This window comes from Sciurus vulgaris, assembly GCF_902686455.1.
Source record: "Sciurus vulgaris genome assembly, chromosome: 3".
NCBI classification, from domain to species: domain Eukaryota; kingdom Metazoa; phylum Chordata; class Mammalia; order Rodentia; family Sciuridae; genus Sciurus; species Sciurus vulgaris.
In genome coordinates, this window is record NC_136463.1 from 68,608,415 (window position 1) to 68,635,724 (window position 27,310).

General features: G+C 42.3%; 1 protein-coding gene across 2 annotated transcripts in view; it reads left to right on the forward strand.

The window, feature by feature from the left end:
- The window catches only part of ADAP2 (ArfGAP with dual PH domains 2), a 32,733-nt gene that overhangs the window by 4,016 nt on the left and 1,407 nt on the right, over positions 1-27,310 (forward strand). Inside the window, exons 3-10 of one of the 2 annotated variants that reach the window (XM_079130503.1) lie at positions 568-659; positions 1,690-1,769; positions 2,732-2,844; positions 19,364-19,510; positions 23,224-23,307; positions 25,066-25,128; positions 26,230-26,307; positions 26,982-27,210. In XM_079130503.1, coding sequence (XP_078986629.1) covers positions 568-659; positions 1,690-1,769; positions 2,732-2,844; positions 19,364-19,510; positions 23,224-23,307; positions 25,066-25,128; positions 26,230-26,307; positions 26,982-27,210 — 886 coding nt within the window. The remainder of the gene's footprint in view (positions 1-567; positions 660-1,689; positions 1,770-2,731; positions 2,845-19,363; positions 19,511-23,223; positions 23,308-25,065; positions 25,129-26,229; positions 26,308-26,981; positions 27,211-27,310) is intronic. The other variant, XM_079130504.1, reaches the window with a different exon arrangement.

A 27,310-nucleotide genomic window follows, 5' to 3' on the forward strand; every position in this document is an offset into this window, starting at 1 on the left:
TCAGCTGGATATGCTACTTCCATGTCCACTCTCAGGTCCACTGATCACCCTGACATGTATTCTATGAACCTGCACCTACTTCCATCCTCCAGCTGCCCCTGTCTCCTAAAGACATTCATAGCTGTCTGGGGTCCTGGCCATCTGCGGAGGGAGTAGGAGAAAGAATGTGAACTTTGGGATCAGATGGGGCTAGGTTCAAATTCTAGTTTTCCATTTATAAGCTGTGTTGCTTGGGCAAATCAGAAAGCCTCTCTGAGCCCAAGTTGCCTCATCTCTAAAATAAAGATGATCATATTAAAGTGACTGAGGGGATCCAATGAGCCACTATGTAAGAACTGTGAAGTGTTGTTGTGTATGAGGCGTGGTTATTATTGCCCCTCAGGGTTCCAGGCTGGCACTTCCTGGCAGTGCAATGACCAGGCCTGGTGGGATGTCTCCTTCTTGGAGGCAGTTCCTTCTGACCCAGCCTAGAAGCCAGTGAGACCCATGGCCTTCTGGGTAAACCAGGGTTTCATTTCACATTTTTTTGAAGTTCTAAGTTTATCTTAAATTGCTGTTGTCTTGCAGTTTATGACTCACAATGGAAACCTCCGTGTGAAGGCCAAGTTCGAAGCCAGAGTCCCCGCTTTCTACTACATCCCCCAAGCCAATGACTGCCTGTGAGTGGGCAATTCCTTAGGGGCTGGCTGAGGGTTTTCCTGATCCCACCCTTACCCCACCTATGATGCCTTTGTCTGTGGCAATGTCTTCTGTGGACCAGGTCAGCAGGTAGATCCAGGAGTGCATCTGATGCCATCATAAATGAATCCTGGTTTAAACTGGGCATGGTGACACTCACCTATAACCTCAGCTACTCAGGAGGCCAAGGCAGGGGGATTGCAAGTTTGAGGTCATCCTGGACAACTTAGTGAGACCCTGTCTCAAAACAATTAATAAAAAGGGCTGAGAATGTAGCTCAGTGATAGAGTACCCTTGGATTCAGTCCCTAGTACTGAAAAAAAAAAAAAAATTCCTGGCTTAAACCTCTCTCTACCTCTGTTGCTTGGTATGCCATTTTCCTTCTTTGGGCCTCAGTTTCCATTGCTGTGAAATGGGGGACTTTCTGAACTGCCTGTCACTCTGCCTCTGATGTTCTGATAGCCTATAGGTGATAGAGGAAAGATGTAGGTGTTTTTAGTAGAACAAGTGTGTTTCAGCTACTTCCTGTTTAGTGTTATATCTAGGACTATCCCTCCTAAGTTCAGGTTGACTACAAAAACTTGTTTAAGCTGCAGCAATAACCATAAACTGCTGGACACAGTGGTGCACACCTGTAATTCCAGCAGCTCAGGAGGCTGAGGCAGGAGGATAGCAAGTTCAAGGCCAGCCCCAGCAACTTAGTGAGACCCTGTCTCAAAATAAAATTTAAAAAGGTCTGGGGATGTGGCTCAGTGGTTAAGTGCCCCTGGGTTTAATCCTTAGCATCAAAAATAAATAAATAACCACAAAAGTATTAACAGCTGTCAGGTGCAGTAGCACACACCTCTAATCCCAGATACTTGGGAGGCTAAGGCAGGAGGATCACATGTTCAAGGTCAACCTCAATAACTTAATGAGACCTTATCTCAAAATAAAACAAAAAGGACTGGAGAAGTAGCTCAGTGGTAGAGCACCTCTGGATTCATCTGACCAAAGGTTCTCTCTTTTTAGGGTCTTAAAGGAACAATGGATTCGTGCTAAGTATGAGAGACAGGAGTTTATGGCTGATGGGAAAGCTGTCGCTCCCCCAGGTAAGGTTATTTTCATATCTTGTGGGACTGGTGTTCTGATCAGCTCTACAAACAAAACACCTGGCTATTAGGAGTAAGATCCATCCATGAAATGCCTGTTGCTCTGCCCACAGGAGCCAAAGGGTGGGCTCCTCTGCCTTGAAACAGCTAGCAAATCAGCAAGTGGAATCTTATGGTCTGAGCAGCAGAGAAGCATATTGGTCTCAGGTCCTTGCAGGGCCACAGGTGTATGCAGATCTTAGTATGAATTATGGAAAGACTTCTACACTGGGCAGACCCATTAAGCAAGCATCCCTTTCCCTGGTTAATGTCATTCCTGGCACAGCTTATGGCTTGGTGAGGAGCATGGGCGGCCTTTCAGCCTCCCTTTCTGCCATTGTGTGGGCACAGCCTCTTAGGTGACCCTGGATCTATGGCAGTTTTCAGCCCCTTGCCCTGAGTCCAAACTGACAGTGACCCAGAGAGCAAAGTGTACAAGACCACTCTTGGAGGACCAAAGGCAGCCAATGCTCAACGTTAGGTACCAGGAGCACCAGTTAGTCTTCAAACCACCTAGCACCGTGAGGTCACTCCTTATTTCCAAAGTTTCATTAGACCATGATGGCCATGTGAAGTTGGGCAGGACCATACATATTTAGTCCTCTTCCAGAATCAGTCCAGTTTCTCAGGACTTAGACTCCTTAAGGTTTTGTTGTGTCTCTTAGTGAGGCAGCCTGATACCATGGAGAGATAAGAAAGCAAGGTTTTGCACAGTGGGGGAAGTATGACTGAGATGATAAGCCATGGCAAAGTGGGCCCCAGGCAAGACCCTTGTTCCCTGAAACTGAAATAACCAAGTTAGATTGGAGGTATTTAGGCAACAGGTGAATGGCTCTATCTGCCCCTGAAACTCTGGAGGTTCATGAGCTGCTTGTGCATCCTAAGGTCATGGCTATTCTCTCCTTCTCTCCCTGGTGGTCAAGGTAACCGAGAAGGATTCTTGTGGAAGCGGGGAAAGGACAATGCACAGTTCCTGAGAAGAAGATTTGTCCTGATGGCAAGAGAAGGGCTCCTAAAGTACTACACCAAGGAAGAGGTAAGAGGCCATGCCTCACTAAAAGCTTCTTGTTAATGGATGGGCTTTGTCGTGTGAATAATTTCAGCTCCTTCTCCTTGGTTATACAATCAATTCAGTCTACTAAAAACATACTCCCTGTTCACATAAGATCAACTTAAACTACTTCATTTTTTTTTTTTTTTTTTTTTTTTGCAGTACTGGGGATTGAACCCAGGGCCTTGTGCATGCGAGGCAGGCACTCTACCAACTGAGCTATATTCCCAGCCCAAGTTCATATTTTGATTTGGGTTGGTTTTTGAAACAGACTCATTTTGTTTTTCCTTTTTTTGTACCAGAGATTGAACCCAGGGATGCTTAACCACTGAGCCATATTTATTTATTTTGAGACATGGTCTTAACTAAGTTGCTTAGGGCCTCATTTAGTTGCTGAGTCTGAACTTGTGATCCTCCTGCCTCAGCCTCCCAAGCCACTGGGATTACGGGTGTGCACCGCCATACCTGATCCCAGGCTGGTCTTGAACTCCTGGGCTTAAGGGATCCTCCTGCTTCAGCCTCTCAAGTAGTTAAGAATGTGGGGGTATGCCTCCATTTCATGCAACTGGTCCATGTTTACACCTCTGATGATCACTTGATTTTATTTCGTTTATCCGTTCATTTAAATATTTATTGAGCACCTACTACGTGGCAGACATCATTCTAGGGACTGGGGACATAGCAATGAACTAAGCATTTTCATAATTCTCATGGAGCTTTAATTCTAGTGGAAAAAGTCAGGAGGCAACCAACACATTATATTAGTGTATTTTAGGCGGCAGCAAGTTCTAAGGTGAGAGCTTAGAGGGTGATGAGAGTATGTGTGAGGTTGACCACAGGGTGGTCAGGAAAGGCCTCTCTGGTGACAGGTGAGCAGAGCTCTGAATAAATGTGAGGAATAAGTCATGTGGGTCTGTGAGGAAGAGAAGGGACGAGGGAGCACCATGGGCAGAAGCCCTGAGCACATCAGGGCAAACATATACACCTTTGTGCCAGTTAGAAGAAAAAAAATGGCCCCTGAGAGGGTGTGCCCCAGGGCCCTGGTCCCAATAAGCAGAAACCTGGACTACAACTCTCACCTGGCATTTTGTACAGTGCAGAAACTGCTCAACCCTAGGCCACTGCCCTGGCCCTGTGTTGAATGTGAGGGGCCCAAGTTACTGAGTGAGCAGGGAAAGAATGGAGGAAAATGAAGTCACATAATTGAGGACTTTGTAGACCACAGTAAGATATGTGTGTGTGTTGTGTGTGTGTGTGTGTGTGTGTGGCTGGGAATCAAACCCAGAGATTTTTAAGAAACAGATTTGCCAAGATATAATTTATATGCCATAAAATTCACTGATTTAAAGTATACAAGCAATGGCTTTTAGTGTATTCATTCACAAGGTTGTGCTGCTATCATTACAATCAATTTTAGGCCAGGGGCAGTGATGCGCACCTGTAATCCCAGTGGCTCGGAGGCTGAGGCAGGAGGATCTCGAGTTCAAAACCTCAGCAAAAGCGAGGTGCTAGGCAACTTAGTGAGACCCTGTCTCTAAATAAAATACAAAATAGGGCTGGGGATGTGGCTCAGTGACTGAGTGCCCCTGAGATCAACCCCCAGTACTCTCCCTGCAGGAAAAAAAAAAAAAAAAAAAACAAAAAACCCAAACCCCAAAATTTTAGAACTTTTCATAGTTTCAAAAAGAAGCCCTACACCCTTATTATCACCTCTCACCCTGCCCCTACCCCTAGCCCCAGGGCCATCCCTAGGCTGCTTTCTGTCTATAGATTTGCCTATTCTGTCATATCATATTAACAGAATCATGCATCTTGTGCTCTTTTGTAACAGATTTCTCTCACTTAGCATAATGTTTTTAAAGTTCATCCAGGTTTTAGCTTATTTCAGTACTTCATTTATTTTTCTTGCTGAATATTCTTATATGTATGACACTTAATTTTACTTATTTCTTTTGTACTAAGCATTTAACCCAGGGGTGCCCTATCACCAAGCTTATCCCCAACCCTTTTTATTTTGAGATGGGGGCCTCATTAAATTTTTGAGACTGGTCTCAAACTTTTGATCTTCCTGCCTCAGCCTCCCAAGTCTTTTGGATTTGGGGCGTATACCATCTTGCCCAGCAGTATGAGGTTTTCTTTATTCACTCATCAGTTGATGGGAATTTGAATTGTTTCCACTTTGGGGCTATTATGAATAATGCTGCTAGGGACATACGTGTACAAGTTTTCTTGTGAACATGTTTTCGTTTTTCTTGGTTGTACCTAGCAACAGAATTGGGGGTCCAATAGTTGCTCTGTTAACTTTTTGAAAAACTGCCACACTATTTTCCAAAGTGGCTGCATCATTTTACATTCCCACCAGCAGTAGCTGAAGCTTCCAATTTCTCCACATCCTCACCAACACTTGCTATTATTTGACTTCCTATTATTATGGCTATCTTAGTGAGTATGAAGTAGTATATTGTGATTTTGATTTATATGACTCTCACGACCAATGATACTGAGCATCTTTTTTATGTGCTTATTAATCATTCATGCATCTTATTTGTAAAAATATCTATGGGATTCTTTTCCCATATTTTAATAAGGTTATTTGCCTTTTATTATCGAGTTGTAACAGATCTTTATATATTCTAGATATAAGTCCCTTATATATGATTTGCAGTAATCTGAGCTTTTAGCCAGGTGTGGTAACACATGCCTGTAATACCAGCAATTGGGGGCAAGGAATTAAGGCAGGAGGATCAAAAGTTTAAGGCCAGCCTGGGAAACTTAGCAAGACCCTGTCTCAATATTTTAAAATGTTGTTTGTGAACATGTGCAACTATGTAACAATAAATGTCATCATTATGTACAACTATAATGTACCAGTAAAAATGTGGAAAAAGTAAATAAAAGTGGCTGGGAATGTAGCTCAATGGTAAAGTGTCCCAAAAAAACCTGGACTTTTGGATTGATATGATCTGGCTTTAACTTTTTAAAAGAAGCACGCTCTAGCTAATGCTGGGGTGAGAGTGGGGGTAAGATGCAAGAATGAAAGCAGAGAAATAAGTTAGGAATTTATGACACTAACCCAAATGGTGAAAGAGGTGGTCAGATTCTGAACATATTTTGGAAGTAGAGCCAACAGAATTTAGAAGGATTAGATGTGGGGAATGAGAATAAGAAAAACCAGAGAGATTCCCAGGGTTTTTGTTTTTTTTTTTCCTCAGTACCAGGGATGGAACCCAGGGCCTTGCTCATGCTAGGCAAGTGCTCTACCACTGAGCTCCTCCAGCCCCCAATTCCTAGATATTTTGCCCTACAGAACTAGAAGTCTAGATTTGTCATTTGCTGAAGTGGGGAAGGCTTATCTCCCTAAGGGGATGATCAAAGGTCCTTTTCAGTTTGAGATGCTTATTAGTCATCTAAGTGGAGACATTGAGAAGGAAGTTGGAGATATGAGTTTGGGGTTCTGAGGAGAGTTGGGAGCAGGAGTAAGAGCACGGGAACTGATTTAGTACTGGAAGTGCCTAAGCAGTAGGATGTGTGGGAGGGCAGAGTAGCTGTTATCTGTTGCTGAGTAACAAAGCACCCCAAAATACAATGACTTAAAATATCAACTTACTATGTCTCACAATCACATGGGTCAGGAATCTGGGCAGGCTTTGGCTTCTCTAATGTAACATCAGCTGGGCCATAGGACCAAGGAAGCCCTACTCCCATGCCTGGGACCCAGAGAACCCCGTGGCCCCTCCTGCCCATCAGAGTCTAACTCAAGCTTCTTTATTTTAACCTGTTTGTTTTAGTTTTTGTTTCGCTTTTTTTGTTTGTTCGTTTGTCTGTTTGTTTGTTAGGGATTGATCCCAGGTACACGTTACCACACTGAGCTACATCCTCCAACCTTTACATTTTAAAATTTGAGACAGTTTCTCACTAAATTGCCTAGGCAGGCCTGGAACTTGCCACCCTCCTTCCTCAGCCTCCTGTCACTGGAATTAAGACATGAGCCAACATATCTGGTTAGCTCAAACTTTTTTTTTTGGTTTTTTTTTTGGTTTGTTTTTTGGAGGAATTGGTGAGGGACATCTTTGGAGACCAGCTATCACAGGGAGCCCTTGGGCATTCTCTTATTAGAGGGTAGAAAAGTGAGACGTTTCCAGCAAAGAGGATGTGAAGGAGAAAGTGAAAGAAGGACAAGCTGCCTGCACTTTGGTCCATTTCCTTTGTGCAGAAACTGTGCCTTATTTCCCCCCTTGCTTTCCTGGACAGCCCTGAGCGGTGGTTGTCCAGACGGTGGCTGCAGCCTGGGACCAAGTGAAAAATGTTGGAAGATGAAGAGCATTAACCCTCCAAGTGAGGCTAGGGGTTCCCAGACAATCTTCCTTAGAAAGCTCTGAAAAGCATTGCTCTTTCAACATTTTGTGGAAATGATATCAAAGGCAGGAAGAGAAAGTGCTGCTGCAGTTAGGAGGGGCCCCTCAGCCCCAGCAGCAGCAGTGAGTCCACCTCCAGGACAGGGCTTAACCTGAGTTGAAAAAAGTTGATCTGCTTTTGATCCTAAGCCAATTCAGTGTCAAACCCACCCACCCCAAGAGAGTTGACTCCCTGTGTTCGTTTTTCTATCTTTCCCAAAATAGAAAATTTTAATTAAAAAGGTAGTTCATTTTTATTTAAAAATTCTGAGTAATACAAAAAAGTAAGCAGGTACAGTGATCTGTTCCTGTAGTATCTGTAGTATATATATATATATATATACAGTCACAAGTCAAGAAGAAAAAGAAACTTATTGGTAAATAGGGAAAGAAAATGGACAGGCAGTCACAGAAAAGAAACCCAAAATGCCTAATAAATAAAAAGAGATGCTCAGTACCTCTGGTAGTAAGGGACATGCAACTTAAAATCACAGTGAGATACACTATGAACCCACCAAAGAGTTAAATTAAAAAAGATTGATGACACCAAGCCTTGGTGAGGGTGGGGAGCATCTTGAACTCCCATATGTCACGGGTGGGATTGTATAATGATGCAACCCCCTTGGAAAACAATTTGGCAGTTTTTAATAAAGTTAAATACATTTACTGTATAAACCAGACATTTTCACCTAGATATTTAATCAAGGTGAATAGACACATATATACCCAAAAAGTTTTATTATATTAACCAAAATCTGGGAAGAACTCAAAATCCATCTACAACTGAATGAACAAACTGAAGAATAGCCACATAATAGAATATTACTCAGCAATAAAAAGGGACAGACTACCAATAAATTTAATAACATAGATGAGTCTCAAAAACATTACACTGAGCAAAAGAAGCCTTAAACAAGAATACAGTGTAATTCAACTTATCGAAAATTCTAGAACAGGCAAAACTACCCTATACTGATAGAAGGGAGATGAATGATTGCTTTTGGGGTAGGGATTGATTGCAAAGGTACATAAGGGAATCTTTTTCGGTGATAGCATTGTTTTATATTTCTAATTGTTGTAGCGTTTTGGCAAAAATCAAACTATTCTTGCTGGTTACGGTGGCACATGTCTGTAATCCCAGATACTTAGGAGGCCGAGGCCAGAGGATCACAAGTTCAAGGCCAGCCTTAGCAACTTAGCAAGACCGTTTCAAAATAAAAAATAAAAGGGGTTGGGGATGTAGCTCAGTGGTAGAGCATCCTTGGTTCAATCCCTAGTACCATGATAAATAAATAAATAAATTCTTAAAATGAGTACAGTTTATTGTTTATAAATTATACATCAATAAATTTGATTACAGTAGCTTGGGAGGCTGAGGCAGGAGGATCATGAGTTCAAAGCCAGTCTCAGCAACTTAGTGAAACCCTAAGCAACTTAGCAAGACTCTGACTCTAAATAAAATATAAAAAGGGCTAGGGAAGTGGCTTAGTGGTAGTGTGCCCCAGGGTTCAATCCTTGGTACCAAAAAAAATTTTTTTGAGTAAATGAAAAGTAACAATGAGATACAATTTTATACCCATTATTTTGGCAAAATCTTTAAATCTGTCAGTGTCGAGTGTTGGTGACGATCTAGGGAAAGGAGAACCTTCCATGTCATTGGTGGAAGTAAATATACCAATAAATGTAACAACCACCCTGGGAACCACCTGCAGAATAAGTTGGCCATTTCTAGTAAATTTAAGATTTATGCAGCTGTCAACTAGCAATTCCACTTTTAAGTATATATACACTGTGACCTACAGAAACCCTCACAGATGTATACCAGGGACACGAACTGACTGTAGCATTACTTATAGTAGCAAAAAATCATAAAAATTTCAATATAGGTCAATGCAAAATAGACAGGTAACTCTTGGTATAGTCATCTTCAAGGCAAAGTAGATTGATGTATCTCAACAAGGGTGTATCTCAAAATATAACACTGGGCTGCAGTTGTGGCTCAATGGTAGGGAGCTTGCCTAGCATGTGTGAGGCACTGGGTTCCATCCCCAGCACCACATAAAACAAAATAAACAAAATAAAGGTTTTGTGTCCATCTACATTAACAGCTACTACAAACAGTAAGATAGCTCAATTAGATTACCAAGTACAAAATCAACATACAAAAATCAGTAGTTTACATATATTCAAACAATCTTTTGGAAGATTTAATGGAAGAAAAGATTTCATACACGGCAGTAACAAAAAATATATTAATATGTTTGTCAATAAAAATGTGAGACCTATTAAAAATAAAGATTAAAATAACACTGAAGGCAAAAAAAATAGCCTTTCTACAAATAGAAGGACCATATTATTGTGTAAATTAATTTGTAAATTTAACAAAATTTCAATGAAAATTTAACAGTTTTAAGCTATATCACCTGATGCTAAATTTAGTGGAAAAAAAAAAAAAACGTAGAAGTGGGACCAGAACTAGAACACATTAAGGCACTTTTAAAAGCCTAAATAATTTAAGAGTATCATACTAGTCTATTAGCAAAACTGAAGGTCCAGAAGTAAGTACACTCAGATACATATAGAAATTGAATGTATAAAAAGGACATCATCTCAAATCACTGGGAAAAAGAAGTAGTCAATAAATGTTATAGGGATAAGTAATCTCCCGGCCTTACCTCATATACCATGATAAATTTCATGTATACCAAAGATATTTTTTAAATAACTCAACCATTAAATAATAAGAAGAAAACTTGAAAATTTTTCTTTACAAATCTGGAGTTAGCAAGAACTATTTAACCTTTCATGACTCAAAATCCCCAAGTCATAAATTATTTCACTGGTACTATTTGTTACATAAAAGTCAATTTTTTATGGAAAGAAGCATCATTAACAAACTTAAAAAAAAAAAAAAGACAACTAAGGAGATATTTACAGATCATATCACAAAGAGCCATCTTCCTAACATGTAAATTGACAAAATCATAACTTTTGAAACATAGAAAAAGGAAATGAAATTTGCTATTAATAAACAAGATAGTTAATGTCACTCATTAAAAAAGAGAAATGTAAATTAAAACTGACGATGAAAGACCGTTTTCTCTCTCTCCATTGGCAAAAATCCAAAGTTAGCTAACATACTCTATTGATAGGACACTGGAAGGAAAAGTATTTTCTCATGCATTCTGACAGCAATGTGTTAAAGTTACCCAGAATTATTGTGTTGTGGTCTGTTTGATTCCTGGAATTGAGAAGGATTTGTTTGATGTACAAGGATGTGCTGTTGTTTGGGGCATAAATACTTACGATTGTTGTCTTCCTGGTTTATGGTTCCCTTAAGCAGTATGAAATGTCCTTCTTTATCCCTTTTGATTAACTTTGGCTTGAAGTTCATTTTATCTGATATAAAGGTGGAAACCCCCGCTTTTTTACTGAGTCTGTGGGCATGGTAGGTTTTTTCCCATCCTTTCACCTTTAGTCTGTGGATGTCTTTTTCTGTGAGATGAGTCTCTTGAAGGCAGCATATTGTTGGGTCTTGCTTTTTAATCCAATCCGCCTGTCTATGTCTTTTGATTGATGAGTTTAGGCCATTAACATTTGGGGTTATTATTGAGATATGATTTGTATTCCCAATCATTTGGGCTTATTTTTGGTTAACTTGATTTGGTTTCTCCTTTGATTGGCTTTTCCTTTAGGGTAGTTCATCCCTTTGCTGATCTACATTGTTTTTTATTTCCTCCTCATGGAATATTTTGCTTAGAATGTTTTATAGTGCAGGTTTTCTATTTGTAAATTCTTTTAACTTTTGTTTATCATGGAAGGATTTTATTTCATCTTCAAATCTGAAGGTTAGTTTTGCTGGGTATAGGATTCTTAGTTGGCAACCATGTTCTTTCAGAGCTTGAAATATGTTTTTCCAGGTTCTTCTAGCTTTTAGGGTCTGGGCTAAGAAATCTACTGATATCACTATTGGTTTCCTCCTATATGTAATCTTTTCTCTTGCAGTCTATAAAATTCTATCTTTATTCTGTATGTTAGGCATTTTCATTGTAATGTGCCTTGGTGTGAATCTGTTGTAATTTTGTGCATTTGGTGTTCTGTAAGTCTCTTGTAGTTGATTTTCCATTTCATTCTTCAGGTTTGGGAAATTTTCTGATATTATTTCATTTAATAGGTTGTTCATTCCTTTGGTTTGTATCTCTGTGCCTTCCTCAATCCTGATAATTCTTTTTTTTTTTTTTTTTTCCTGATAATTCTTAAATCTGGTCTTTTCATGATATCCCATAGTTCTTGGAGGTTCCGTTCATGCTCTTACCATCTTCTCTGGTCAACTTTATTTTCAAGATTATTCTGAAAATATTCTGTTTTCATTGTCTGAGGTTCTGTCCTCCAAGTGATCTAGTCTGTTGGCGATGCTTTCCATTGAGTTTTTTTTTTTTTTTAAATTTTTTCCTTCATTTCAAGGATTTCTGATTTTTTTTTCAGAATCTCTATCTCTTTGTTGAAATGATCTTTTGCTTCCTGCAGTTGCTCTTTTAACTGTTTATTGGCATGATCATTCATTGCCTGCATTTGCTCTCTTATCTCATCCTTTGCTTCATGAATCATTTTATTTTATTTTATTTTATTTTATTTTATTTATTTTTTGGGGGGGTGCTGAGGATTGAACCCAGGGCCTTGTGCTTACAAGGCAAGCACTGTACCAACTGAGCTATCTCCCCAGCCCATGAATCATTTTAATTAAGTATGTTCTGAACTCCTTTCCTGACATTTCTTCCACCATGCTGTCATTGTATTCTATTAGTATAGAATCTTGATTTGTTTGGAACACTTTCTTCCCTTGTTTTTTCATGTTATTCACGTATCTTCCCCTCTACCAGTGCAGATCTGGGGTTTTATAGTTTCCCCCCATAGGCTTATAGTGACTCTGCAAGTTTCCAAAACTTCTTCTTTAAGGGGAAGATCAATATTAGCAGCACCCAATAAGACAATATGCATCCTCAAACCAAATATGCCCTATGAAGATGCTAACAATATTGTTATAATAAGCAAAGAGGATGAATTCAATTATTATCTACAGTATAACTAATAGATTTGCATTGAGGTCTGCAGTTTCTAATGGTGGACAAAGAGGATAGGGAGGGGTGTAGGATGTAACTGTTAATGGGATAAGAAAAGAGTATATAGAACTATTATATCACAGGAAGAGTGAAAGCAGAATCAAACGAAGTTGGTTGTTAGCATGAGAAAAGGGAGAGAGAGACTCTGAGGAAACAGGTAAACAAAAGGAAAATAAAGTGAGAAAAATACAGAAATAAAAACTTAAGGGCTGGGGAGATAGCTCAGTCTGTAGAGTGCTTGCCTTGCAAGCACAATGCCCCGGCTTCGATCCCCAGCACCGCAAAAAAAAAAAAAAGAACTTAAAAATTTTCAAAAAGTAGAAAAAAAAATCTACACTATAACAGTTATATACTATTCAAACCTCCCAGTCTTTAGTAACCTGATGCATGAGAGATACCTGACAATGAGCTTCCAGTCTCCAGCAGGTGTCTCAGGATGGGATTGGCACCGAAAGATGGCTGCTTCTGTTTCCAGGATAATCCAAGATGGCTGCACTGGCTTCCAAACATGTTGCCAATGGGGAGCTGCAATGCAGGGCACAGACCCCGAGTCTGTGTTGGGTGCTATTGATTGAGCTGGGGGTTCCTGGTGGCAGGGCACGGTCAGTCGGGCTGGGGTCCTGCATGTCCTGGCTATCCCAAAATGGTGGCAACCACGTTAACCAAAACTATGGGTACCTTGACAGTTGACTTCTAGGCAACAGCAGGTAGCTGGTGATCCAATGGTGATCTGCAGGCAATCTGCAGGCTACTGGCAGATGATTGGCAGGTGGTCCTTGGGTGGTGGGTGATGGGTAGGTGAAAGGCAGGCGATGGGCAAGCAAGAGGCAGGCAAACGGGCAAATGGTGGATAACTGGTGGCAGTCAGTGAGCCATCTGCACTCAAAAAGTAGGCAATATGCTGGCAGACAGTGGGTGACTGAGGTGGACAAATGGGATAAACAGCAGGGGATCTATGAGCAGCAAAGACTGCCTCACAGAGAAATAGATTTTCTCTGTTTGAAACCTGAGTTATGGAGCAACAAGGAATGCAGCCTCCCTCTAGTCCACCATCTTGGATCTCCCTAAAAATATATTTTTTAAAAAATATAAAACTGAGTGACAAAATCAAGGCACAGAATGATGCCTATGGTAAGATACCACTTGTGTAAATTAAAACCACATCAGACTATATTATAAATTGTTCACAGATATATGCATATGTATAAGTATATTCAAGTATGAAAAGAGAACTATAAGGATACACTTCAAACGGAAGTAAGGAATTGGTTTAACTAGTAATGTGTTTTTGTTTTTGTTTTTTTAATATTTTTAGTTGTAGATGGACACAATACTTTTATTTATTTTATTTTTATGTGGTGCTGAGGATCAAACCCACTGCCTCACTCGTGCTTGGCAAACACTGTACCACTGAGCTATAACCCCAGCCCAGTAATGTCTTTGTGTGTGTGTGTGTGTGTGTGTGCGGTACTTGAGATTGAACCCAGAAACTCATGCATGCTAGGCAAACACTGAGCTATACACCTGCCTTTATAATGTCATGTTTATTTTCTAAAAGTTAGGGAAAATATTGATAAAATTTAGATGAATTTTTTTGTATTTTTAGTGTTTCTTATACTATATCTATTTATTTATTTATTTATTTTTAATTTATCCTAATTAGTTACACATGACAGTAGAATGCCTTTTGACAGATTGTATGCAAATGGAGCATAATTTCTCATTCCTCTGGCTGTACATGGTGCAGAGTAACACTGGTCGTGTAATCATACGTGTATATAGGGTAATAAAATTATAGAACGCTTCACGAATTTGCATATCATCCTTGTGCAGAGGCCATGCTAATTTTCTCTGTATTGTTCCAGCTTTAGTATGTGTACTGCTGAAGCAAGCATTCATGCTGAATTTTTAAGTCTTTCCATAATCTTCTGAGAAAACCATTGTTACAAGTACTGATATAACTCTTTTTATTCACATTTAATATGTTATATATTTAAAAGGTTTATTTATGTGTGTGTGTATAATTTTATGTTAATAGTGTCAGTTTAATTAATATAATTATAAATTAACTTATGAGCATAAATTACAGTCAATTATTATTGCTATGACCAAAATACCTGACAAGAACAACTTAAAGGAGGAAAGATATATTTTGGTCCACAGTTTTGGAGGTGCTGAGGGAGATGGAGGCAACTGCAGCAGAGATGGGGGAGGTGGTGGCAGCAGAAATCATCCTTCATGGTTTCTTAATATCTTTTCTCCTTGTCAACTTTATTTTCAAGGTTATACATTTTGTCTTCAGTGCCTGAAGCTCTGTGTTCCAAATGGTCTGGTCTGCTGATGGTGCTTTCCAATGAAGTTTTAATTCAGTTGATTCCTTTATTTTGAGGATTTCTGCTTGATTTGACTTTCTATTGAAGTGATATTTCACTTCCTGTATTTTCTCTCTGATTTCACTCCTTTCATCACCATTTTCCTTGTAAATTAGTTTAACTATGTACATTCTAAACTCCTTCTCTGACATTTCTTCCACTGCAGTGTTGGTGGAGTATATTTTGGGGGTATCTTGGTTTGTTTGGGGCAATTTGTTCCCTTGCTTTTTCATGTTGTTTGTGTGTGTACCCATCTAGCAGTATCGATCTGAGGCAGTAGAGTTTCTACCTTTGGACTTACGTGTCCCTGAAGGTTTCCAGTACCTCACCATTTAGGGAGAGACAAATAATAACAACCAGTGCAAACAATATACAGGATTAAACCATATAGTTCCTGCTATGATGTCAACATTGTTATTTATCAAAATAAACAGAAATGATATGATCTGTTATTAGTCACAGTAAAAACAGTAAGTTTGCACAAGTGTTTAAAATTTCGAATGAAGAGGGAGAGAACAGAAACGATGTAGGATGTGATGATTAGGATGAAAGGAGAGAAAATAGAAGTAAAAATTTTAAGGAAGTGTGAAAGAGGAACAATAGAGATTGTTAGCAGAAGAAAAGAGAGAAATAGAATCAAGGGAAACAGATAAGTAAGAGAAAAATATATAAAACAAATTTTTTTTTAAATGAAAATAAAAGAATACAAGAACAAAACTGAAATATACTGATCAAACATCCTAGTCCTCAAAATACTGATCCATGAAATATAACTGCCTTCAAAGAATGACAGAAATTAGAAAAAAGAAATAAAGATGAATGTGTATAAGTGTCCATAAATCATTCAGTTGACAATTGAACGAGAAAAGAAAAAAACAAAAAATAATTAAAAATTTTTAAAAATGATCTTTATGAAAAGTTAAAGAATTATTTCCATTGGATTTAAAAGATTCCTGGCTCCCCTCTCAGCATATTAGGTGGGGTGGTATTTCTGGAGTGTGAGAGGAAATCTGGTAAGTGGATCTTCTGGAGGTGGGGTTTAGACTTAGGTTGGCTCCAGGTTCTTTGTTGAATGGCAATTGGTCTGAAGATTTTAAATCAGCACACCTCCACAGCCCAGAAGTTGCCAGTCCACGCTGGGAGATTGCACCCAGAGATCTCCCTGGGTTCAACTCCTGCAGTGGAGGACCCTGTGTTTCCTGGTCTCTCCGATTCAGTCTCCAAACTCAATCATTCCTGCACCTGCCCTTTCAAATTCTGGCTGGACTTGTTTCTCCCAGCTGATCCTGCAAGTGGCCTGACTGGATTGGGGCAGAGCCAGGTGGGTTTCCATGACCTACATTCCCCAGTGTAAACCCCTCTCCATGTTTGATTTTTTTCTCCTGGTCACTTAGGCACACCCTATGTCATGAGATGTGGGTTTGCCAGGCCTGTATTTTGGGCCAAGCTCAGTTTACCACAGTTGGTTCCCCCAGCTGCCACCCCTGCACCACAGCTGCAGAATGGTTCCTTCCTCTGTCCTGCATAGGCAGCTGGAGCTGATGTGATTTCTTTCCTGCACAAGGATATTGTGCAGCACACCCTTCAGGTTAGTCAGGTGATGTCTTGATCTCTGATCTCTCTATACCCAGACATGCCTCAGGCCTCCTAAAATTGTGAATTCCTTTAATTCCCTTATCCCTCTCTTTTTTTGTGGGGGGAGGGGCACCACTCCAACAGGCTCTGCTGATAATGGCAGTGGTGGCGGCAGTGGCACCAGGGCTGGGAATTTCTTTCTTATTTTGTTATATCCAACCTCCTGAGTCCCTGATCTACTTTGAATGTCCAGAATTAATTCCCAATAAAGTCCCCCCCCCCCTTTTTTTTACCCACTTGCTGAGAAGCAGCTTATCTGCTTTCTTGGTTTTATGCTACAGAGTAGCCAGCAAAGCAACCTCCTCTATTCTGAGTTATCTTGAAAACTTCCCCCCACACCTGCTTATGTCTGGCGTTTTTTTTGTTTTTGTTTTTGTTTTTTCTTTTTTTCTTTTTGTTTGTTTGGCTTCCATGGATGATTTACTCCAGAAAAAGTTCTATGGCTAAAAAGTTTGAAAAGTCCCAAAGTTAAGACCTTTCCAAACCCCCTTCTGGCTCAGAGGCCAATCCAATTAGGGAGGGGTAAATGGGATGACTGAGTACAGGTGATCAGTAGAATATCTTGCCTTTTGATATCAGAGCAAGAACATTTTTCTCCCACATTTTTATTGGTGCATTATTGTTGTACATAATGGTGGAATTTGTTGTTACATATGTGTACATATACAAAATAAAACAACATAATTCGACCAATACCATTCTCCAGTATTTCCCCTTTCCTTCCCTTCCTCCGTCCCTTTGGTCCCTTTCCTCTACTCCATTGATTTCCCTTCAATTTTAATGAGATCTACACCCCCCCACACATTCACATCTTTCTTTTCCTTCTTCCTCTCTGGTTTCCACATATGAGAGAAAATATACAATCCTGGACCTTCTGAGTTTAGCTTATTTCACTTAAATAATGTTTTCAAGTTCCATCTATTTTCCAGCAAATGAGATAATTTGATTTTTCTTTATGGCTGAATAAAACTCCACTGTGTATATAAACTACATTTTCTTTATTCATTCATCCATTGATGAATACCAAGACTGGTTCCATAGTTTGACAATTGTGAATTGTGCTGCTATGAACATGGGTGTACATGCATCACTATAGTATGATGACTTTAATTCTGTTTTTAAAAATATTTTTTAGATCTTTATTTTCATTCATGTATTCATATGGTGCTGAGAATTGAACCCAGTGCCTCACACATGCTAGGCAAGAGCTCTACCACTGAGCCACAACCCTGGGCCTGACTTTAATTCTTGAGGATAAATACTGGGGAGCAGTATAGCTGGGTCATATGGTGATACCATGCCTAGTCTTCTGAGGAACCTCCATACTGATTTCCATAGTGGTTGCACTAACTCACAATCCTACCAACAGTGCAAAATGTTTCTTTTTCTCCACATCCTCTCTAGCATTTACATTCTGACTAGTGTGAGATGACATCTCAGTGTGGTTTTGATCTGCACTTTCCTAAATTGCTAATGAGGTTGAACATTTTTTCCTCTGTTTGACCATTTGTATTTCTTTTTTTTTTTTCCTTTAGTTGTCAATGGACCTTTATTTTACTTATTTATATGTGGTGCTGAGAATTGGACCCAGTGCCTTGCATGTGCTAGGCAAGCACTCTACCACTGAGCTATAATCTCAGCCCCAGCCTATTTGTATATCTTCTTTTGACAAGAGTCTACTTAGTTGATTTGCCCATTTATTAATTGAATTATTTCTTGGGTTTTTTTTTTTTTTTTTAGTTCTTTATGTATTTTAGATGTTAACTCTCTTTTTGAAGAGTAACAGGCAAAGATTTGTCTCCTATTCTGTAGGTTCTCTGATAACATTCTTAATTGTTTCCTTTGTTGCGCAGAAGCTTTCTAATTTGGTGCTATCCCTTTATTAACTCTTAGCATTATTTCTTGAGCTGTAGGAGTCCTATTGAGAAAGTCATTGTAGTGTTGTTGACCCTAAGTTTTCTTCTAGGAGTTGCATAGTTTCTGGTCTAATTCCTAGGTCCTTGATCCATTCTGAGTTGACTTTTGTGGAAGGTGAAAGATAAGGGTCTTATTCTAGAACCTTATCCCAGCACCATTTGTTAAAAAGACTGTGTTTTCTCACATGCAAGTTTTTGGCACCTTTGTCAAGGATCAGATGACTGTATCTATGTGGGTTTGTCTCTGTATCTTCTATTCTGTACCATAGGTCTGTGCATCTATTTTTATGCCAGTACCCTGCAGTTTTGGTTACAATAGCTCTGTAGTATAATTTGAAGTTAAATATCGTGATGCCTCCAGCATTGATTTTTTTGCCTTAGAATTACTTTGGCTATTCTCAGTGTTATGTTCTTCCAAATGAATTTTAGAACTGCTTTTTCTAGTATTCTTGGTATTTTGATGGGGATTGCATTCAATCTGTTTATTGCTTTTGGTAGTACAGCCATTCTGACAATATTAATTATGCCCATTCATGAACATATTCTTTTGTCTTGTTTAGTTTCTTTCTTCAATGTTCTATAAATTTTCACTGTAAAAGTCTTTCACGTCCTTGATTAGATTTATTCCTAGGTTTTTTTTTTTTTTAAAGTTATTGTGTAACTCTTGTAACACATTGGTTTTTTTTAAGTCATTCATTATTGGTATATTGGAAAGCTATTGTTTTCTGTACATTGATTTTGTAACCTGCTGCTTTGCTGAATTTGTTTTTTTAGCTCTAGCAGTCCTTTGGTGGGGCTTTTTGGATCTTCTAAGTATAGAATCATATCATCTGCATATGTTAAACCATCCTTGCCATCCTTGGTCTTCTTATCGTGTTATCAAATACAATTCACTTATATTCTATTAAGAATTTTTGCATCTGTGTCAGAGCAAGAACTTTAAAGTCCAGAGTTATAATTGTTTTTTGTTTGTTTGTTTGTTTGTTTGCATTAAGGGCCTTGGTGAAGGTGATGAGAAGTCACCTGTTGACTCTCAGCAACTTGAGTATCTTCTTTCTCTGTTTCAGAGTAAAGGCCCCAAAGCTATCATCAGCATCAAGGACTTGAATGCCACTTTCCAGACAGAGAAGATCGGGCACCCCCATGGGCTGCAGATCACCTACAGGAGAGAGCACCACATCAGGAACCTGTTCGTGTACCATGAGAGTGGGAAGGTGAGATGGCTGGAGTCCCACCCCACTGCCAGCCCCGCTCGCCCACCCTTGCTCATTTCACAGTGCTCAGTTGCCTCTTGAGACTTGCTGCTGCTGCTTGCCTTAATCTATTTTCAGTTTCTAATATGAGACAGAGCTCTGAGGAAGGCAGAGTGAGATGTGGGAGAGGAACCCGTCAGGCGCCATGGTGGTGGACAGTGCACAGTCACCCATGGAAGTCCAGTTAGCAGAAGGGACTATGCCCAAGGATGGTAAATCCAGGTAGGGCCAGAAGTTCTGAATATAGAAGGAGGAATGGCTAAATCAGACGAGGACCTTTCTGCTCAGCTGCTGTCCTGGGCCAACAGCATTGGCATCACTTGGGAAGTTGTTAGAACCAAAGTCTCAGGTCCATCCCAGACTTACTGAATTAGAAACTTCCCTTTAACAGGATCCTCAGGTGATCCCAAAACACATGAAAGTTTGAGAAGCATTACTTAATGGTCTACAGATCAGCCCAGAGAAGAGAAGGCCAATAGTCCAAGTACAAGAGAGTAAGCAGGGTCAGATCCTGACCACATGACGGGACAGGGAGCAGAGAGGCTAAGTGGGGGTGGAGGGTAGTGGGAGCTTACATTTTGTGAGTGTCTATTAACACTGCTGTTCTTGGTGATTGTATACAGCATTTTTTTTTTTTTTTTTTTTTTTTTTTGCCATGCTAGAGATTGAACCCAGGGCCTTGTGCTTGTGAGGCAAGCACTCTACCAACTGATCTATATCCCCCCAGCCCCTCTTTTTTTTTTTTTAATTTTTTTTTAGATGTTGATAGACCTTTATTTTATTCATTTACATGCAGTGCTGAGAATCGAACCCAGTGCCTCACGTGTGATAGGCAAGCGCTCTACCACTGAGTCACAACCCCAGCCCCTACAGCATTTCTTAATCCTCATAACAACCATGGAAATGTTGCCCCTTGCTCCTGAGGAATGGACCTTAGTGTCACACAGCCAGTGATTTCTGGGTCCTGTACCCATTTTACCACCCTATTGTGCCTCTGTTGGTGGCATAACCTTTAGCAGTAGGAGTCAGGAACCAGATGCAGGGACCAGCCCTTTCTGAGACTCACACTGGGATGGTGACCATGGGTCACCCCGTCAGCCGCCTTCACAGACTCCTTAGTTGACTCCATAGTCTCCCCGGGTGCCTAGTGGCAGGGGTTGGGAGTCAGAGTTAGAGCCCTTTCTCTGCTGCTCTCCCTTGTGTTGCTGAGGTGAGTCCTTTCCCTCTCAAGTCTACTTGTTTTTGGACTCTGGCACCCACTCTCAGAGGGACTTTAAGGGCCAAGTGACCATGAACCATGGATGTGAAAGTATTTCATAACCATTATATGTATTACAAACTTGTTATAGTTGTTATTTGCTCATGATTGTAGCACATGTAAAGGGCAAAGTCTTATGGTCAAGTTCACACCTGTGTCATTTATTCATTTACAAACTCACTCTTTAAACAAAGTCTTATTGAACCCCTGTGGTGTCTAGGGTTCGCCATAAATGGGGCGGAGTCATCGGTCTCTCAGTCTAGGGAGAGAGAGGGACAGGGAACCAGGTACTGACTATGCACTGTGATGGGTGGGGGTCATGCTGGGGACACACAGAAGATGTGGAGCAGGGAGAGTGTCAAAAAGGCTTTCCAGAGGAAAGTTTCTACTTAAGAATTGGGTGACTCTGCTGAAAAGGAGCACACCGCCATGGTGTAAAGGGCATAGTGGCCCGGCCTGTAATCCCCGTGGCTCAGGAGGCTGAGGCAGGAGGATCATGAATTCAAAGCCAGCCTCAGCAACTGAGTGAGGCCCTAAGCAACTCAGTGAGACCCTGTTTCTAAATAAAATATAAAGAGGACTAGGTATGTAGCTCAACGGTAAAGCACCCCTGGGTTCAATCCCCAGCACCGAAAAAAAAAAAAAAAAAAAGCGCATACTCAATCTGGTTTAAAGGAGCATGAACAGAAAAGGTACAGAAGTATTGCTGGACCTCCTGGGCCTGCTGAGAGATTAAAAGCAGGCCTCCTGAGAGAGAGACAGAGAGGCAGAGAGAGGAAGAGAAAATGACAGGAGAGAGAGGGTGAAAGAGGGAGGGACAAAGTACACACTCTTTTTTTTTTTTTTTTTTTTTTTGCAGTACTGGGGATTAGAACCCAGGGCCTTGTGCTTGCCTTACAAGCACACTACCAACTGAGCTATATCCCCAGACTAGTACACTCTTTTTAACAGGTATGACCAGGGGTCAAGTAGTATCACACTTTTTTGTTTCTCTAAATTCAAGGGCCTCATTTCCAAGATTAGCAAGAAATGTGAATCAGTCATCTCTCTTGTCTCAGGGCCACCAGTCCATGACTGGAGAGACCTTATAAAATGGTGACCTGGATGAGTTCTTCTGGGCTGGCCCCATTCCCTTAGTGCCTGAGACCCCAGAAAGTTCTTAACAAACCAGGGGACAAGAGCTAGGAATTTCAGAATAATAGTTCCTCATCCTTGACCTAGGGGAGATAAGTGGAAATTGTTTCATTCCTTTGAAGCCATATTCAAGTGACTTTCTCAATCACCGTATTACATCAAAGTCCAGCACTGCAGCTATTTGAACGTGTCTTTCAGCCTCCCAATTCCAAATTCTTGGGAGAAAGAATCTGGTAAACCCAGTCCAGCCTCTGTCTTGGTCCAGTCCTGGTCCAATTGCTGTGACCAAGGAAGGATAGGATTGTAGTAGCAATGGGGATAGAAATGGCGGGGGAGTGCTCAGAGGAATGGGTTGGCTAAGCAAGCACCCCAAAATCTATTATAACATCTAAACTGACCTGCAAGATGAGTAGAATGTTCTACTTAAAATGTATGTGGGAGGGAGGTGGGTGAGGCCAAGTCTGCCAGAAGGAGGAGATAGCATGAGTTGGAGGGATTGAAAATGTTGTGTGGAAAGAGCTCTGAGGGCAGAGTGAGTCATGCTGAAGAACTGAGGGTAGTAGAGAGGACTCCAAGGAGCCTGAAGTAGACATTGGAACTAACCAGACAGTCACTCTGGCTGCCCGCAAGGACCAGTTGGAAAGCAGCAGAGCAAGGCCACAGGACCCGTAATTATCCAGGTGAAATGCTGGTGGCCAACACTGCTGAGGGATGCATTTTCTCAAGGTGACAGCTTGAAGGTCCAGCCAGCTGTGGCCTATGTTGCATTTCTGGCCATGAGCGTCCCTGCTTGAGGAGCATCCCCAGGTACTGTCCTTCACCCCAAAGCTGGTCTTTAACATTCCAGAATAATGCTTTCCAAAACCCTTGCTCCTCAAAGGATGTCCCATTGACCTTCAGCATCATGTCACCTGAGAGTTTAAGGTTAAGGATGCAGAGTTTCAGTCCTACCCAATCTTCTGCATCTGAGTCTACATTTAAACAAGATTCCAGCATTAGAAAGAGAAAAGCAGTGTCCTGAGCCATGTGTGTAACTCCATGCAACTCACCTGAGTTCCTTCCCACAGCCCTGAAGTCCCTCCTGTCAGTGGCTTCCCACTTGCTCAGGGCAGCCCCTGGGGCTCTGACCTAGTCCTCCCAGGATGACCTTAGGGCACTATGTGGTGTATGTGTGTGCTCAATGCATTTGCCCCAAACCTGAGAACCCTAACCTGCCACCAGCCTTAGCCTCCACCCAGACCTGTCTGACCAGTTATCTATTTCCTTTGCATCTTTGTCACAGGAGATAGTGGACTGGTTCAATGCCCTCCGTGCAGCCCGTCTGCAATACTTAAAAATGGCCTACCCCGAGCTACCAGAGTCTGAGGTGAGCTAAATGTGGACCCCAACTTCTAAGTCTCCTCTCTGCCACCCGCTCTTCTCATCTACTGATCCCTAAGGCCAGACTAGGTTTGTTGCAGGCAAGGCCTTGAAACTCGGGGGTTAGGCACCACAGAGGGAAGCCAAAGGCTTTTTCCTGGGGAGGCTGGAGGATTATGGACAAAATGGACTCTAAAAATCAGGTCAGTTTTTGCCCTTCAGGACACCTGTCCATTATCTGTAGTGTCAAGGGGCTCAGCCATTGGGTATTTCTTTCTGATCCCTTCTTCCCCTAAAATGTGCAAATGATCCTTAGCTACTGTTTTCCAAAATGCTTTGAGCCCATTTTATCTTGTAATCCCTTTTATCTATTATTGCAACCAGTTAGGCAGGGTGAGTATTCCCATTTTACAGATGAGAAATGGAGTCCCAGGAAGGTCAAGTGAGTAATGGAAGGTGCTCTTCCTGTGCTAACATACGCCCTTTTCCCTATGATGCTCTGGACTCAGGAAGGCCTTGGGATCTTCCCCACTGCAATATAAAAGGAGAGGTCTGCCTGCAGAGGCCAAGGTAATGGTGAGCCTGAGAACTTCATTTGGATTGTCCTCAGGCTTGGCTGGGGTAGCCCATGTGGCATGGGGCAGAGGATGCTGCCTTGAGCCAGGAGGCCTGGTCCCTCATGGACACTCTGTCAATGACTTGCAGGTCATGGCACCTCTCTGAGCATCTGCTTTCATATTGTGTGGATTTTGCAGACCATCTTCAGGATCTCATCCAGTTCTGAGGTGCTGTGGTCTGGTCCCTGTTTTAAGCTTTCCTCTAAGAGGAATATTTAAGTGATAGAGGTAGAGAGGCCATGTTAATCCTGAACTTTTCTTCTTCCTAACTCTTTGACCCTCTATGAGAATCTAAATGCACCTCAATTCCAAAGCTTGCAGGGAGTTAGTGTCTGGGTTAGGGTTCACTCCAGTAGCCCAGTGATTTCACTGAGACAACAGCTCCCTGGGTGCAGTTCCCGTAAGGCCCTGCCTATCTCTTGGAGGCCCTTGGAAGTTGGTGTGCTGAGTCAGCACCCAGAGCTGGCTCATATTTGCTCCCTTGGGTGGGGAGTTGGGAGTGCTGAATGCTAACCAAGAGGAGGGGAGGACAAAGTACAGGTTCTCAGCCTTGTTTCATTGGAGCTGGCTTCCCATCTTTGCTGATCAGTTTCCCTACCAATGACCAGTCTCGGTCAGAGGCCTGATTAGAGGATCTGGCATGTTTACATGTTGGCATCATAGCGTGGTGGCAAGTGTACAACCGAGTGCTTGTCAGTCCCAGGCAGGCTACCAGCTACATGAGTAGAGAACCTCCCCACCACTTCTCCTCAGCTGGATTTCTTCAGATGTACGATGAGGCCAATAAGATCTGCCTTACAGGGTGGCTGAAGATTGCAGCCAGATCCTGATACACAGTAGACTCTGGGAAAATGCTCCCTGACACCAAGAGGGTCTTCTCGTGGCCTCACCTGAGTCCATTCCTGTGAAGTCCCTAAACTAAGACCCAGCTATGCTGGTGAGCTCTGCAAACATCTGGGGTGCTGTTGACTGGCTTTGTTGAAATATCAATATTACATCCAGTGCATGTTCCAAATATAACCCCGTAAACCATGAGTACACATCCTTCCCCATTCCAAACTTCCCCTTTGTCTGGGAGCCAAGTTCAGTGGGGAACCTTGAACTCCTAGGGTGTGAGTAGGGGGTCAGCCTCTGTCTGTCTTCCCCAGCTCGTGCCCCTCCTCACCAGGAACTACCTCAAACAAGGCTTCATGGAAAAGACTGGTCCAAAGGTACACTCATCCACTCCCTTGGGGACTTACATGGCCCTGTCCCAGTCACCAACAGGGCAGAATTTGGGAGGTGGGGAAATGAGGAAAGAGGGTTGGAGAGGGAGGGAGAGAAGGTAAACCAGTACTTGTGAGCTCCTGGGCTGAAGGAATGAGTGGGGACTAAGCTTAGCCTCTCGGGAGGGCATCCCAACCCCCATCACCCATCATCAGCTCTTTCCTCTGAACTCCGTCCATCTGACCCTATCTCTGGAAAGCAGAGCTGAGAAGGGGCTCCCTGGGGAGACAGCTTTTGGGTTCAGGTGCCAGCACTCACTCCCTCACACTCGGCCTGGCTCCCCTTTGCTAAACCTGCCCCCACCCCAGCAGCTGCTTATTCCCACTTATCTATGAAGGAAGGGAAGGGAAGGAAGGAAGGAAAAGGTAGGGAGAAAGATGGATGCTGGTGGGATGAAGTTCAAAGTCAGAAGTCTGGTTGAAGGGGGTCCAGGTGACTGGATGAGGGTTTGGGGGAAGAGAAGGGACAGGAGGAGCAAGGCAGAGGGAGCTCCCTAAAGAATCCTCCAGAAAAGGCAGCATTCCAGCAATTTTTTAAAGAAGATTTAATGTGTTTCTAGGATGGATGTTAAGAGGACAGTGCAAGGTGTTAGGGGGTGGAGTGAAAAAAGTCTCAGGTGGGTTGGAAAAGTGGCCAAGGGGTTGCTTTAGGTTTCTTCCTTTCTCAGCTGGGCACTGCCCCTCCCCATGGTTTTTGCCCCAGGGTTTTCTCTCCCCTGACCTAGGTTAGGATTTGGTCAAGGCCAGCACTTTCAGCCCGGCTGAACAGCAGCCACTTCTGATTTCCCCAGCTTCCTTTTTCTGAGATTTCTTTGTCCACAGCCTGAGAAAGAGGGAAGCTGCCCTTCCCACCCCAGGCAGCACCTGGAGGCAGCAGGGGCGAAGCGGGGAGGGGGTGGAGTGGGAGACAGGGGCTGGGAAGGGGGTGACTGGGAAGAAGTTGCAGAGTCTGAGAGCCCCAGAGAGAAGCCCTGGGCTTGGTCTAGGCTAGCCCTGACCTCTGTCCCCTGCCTTGTCATCCCTGGTAAAAGGTTTACTCTTTTGCAGCAGAGGGAACCTTTCAAGAAAAGGTGGTTTGCCTTGGATCCCCAGGAGCGGAGGCTGCTATATTACAAGAACCCCCTGGTAAGAGTCCCTCCTGGTCCCTCCCCCAGGACATCCCCAAGGAGAGGTGGGTCAGTGTTTGTCCAACTTACATAAATAAACTCATCTTCTGGAGCCCCAGGGTTGGGGAGCCCTGGTCAGGAAAGCCTGTACCCCTTGCTTCTAAGTTAGTTTCTGTTCCAGAAGCCTGTTAAGAGTTTCCCACATGCTGCCAGTTGTGTTTAGATAAGTATATTCCTCCTCCAGTCTCTGGGGCTCACTTCTAACCAGGAGGCTGGGATGTGGAATGGTTAGGCGTATGGTCTCTTGAAGCCAGTTGTCTAGGCTCCAGTCTCAGCCATGCCATTGTAGTGGCATGCCCTGGGTAGAGTACACACTTAGCTCTCTGTGCCTCAGTTTCCTCCTGTGAAAAACAGGCTTAACATGAATGCCTTGCTCGTGGTTCCCATGATGATTGAGTTCCTCCATGTAAAGCACTTGAATTCCTGGTGGCGGGTGAGCTCTCCATACAAGTTAAGTATCTTTTCAACAGATGATGTATGTGATTTACTTCAGGGTTTTAACCTTTCAAATTGGAGTTCCCCTGCAGGGACACTCACTCCCCTTTACCAAAATAGAGCTTGAGGGCTTTCAGTGCTGCAGGGGTCCCTCTGCCCCAGAGTGACCTCTGATGACCAGGTGCCTTTGATTTTCAGGATGCCTTTGAGCAGGGCCAGGTTTTTCTTGGAAGCAAGGAGCAGGGGTATGAGGTATCTGAAGACCTGCCCAAGGGCATCCGAGGGAATCGCTGGAAAGCAGGCCTCACCATCGTCACCCCAGAGCGGAGATTCATCCTCACCTGTGCCAGTGAGAAGGAGCAGCGGGAATGGCTGGAGAGTTTGCGGGATGTTCTGTCCCGCCCCTTGACTCCCCTCCACATCCTCAGTGAGAAGCAAGGACTGGGGGTTGGTTTTTTGACTGAGGGTAGAAAGGAGTTTCTGCACTTGGGCGCAACTGTGACGCCAGAGTGCCCTGACTCTGCGCT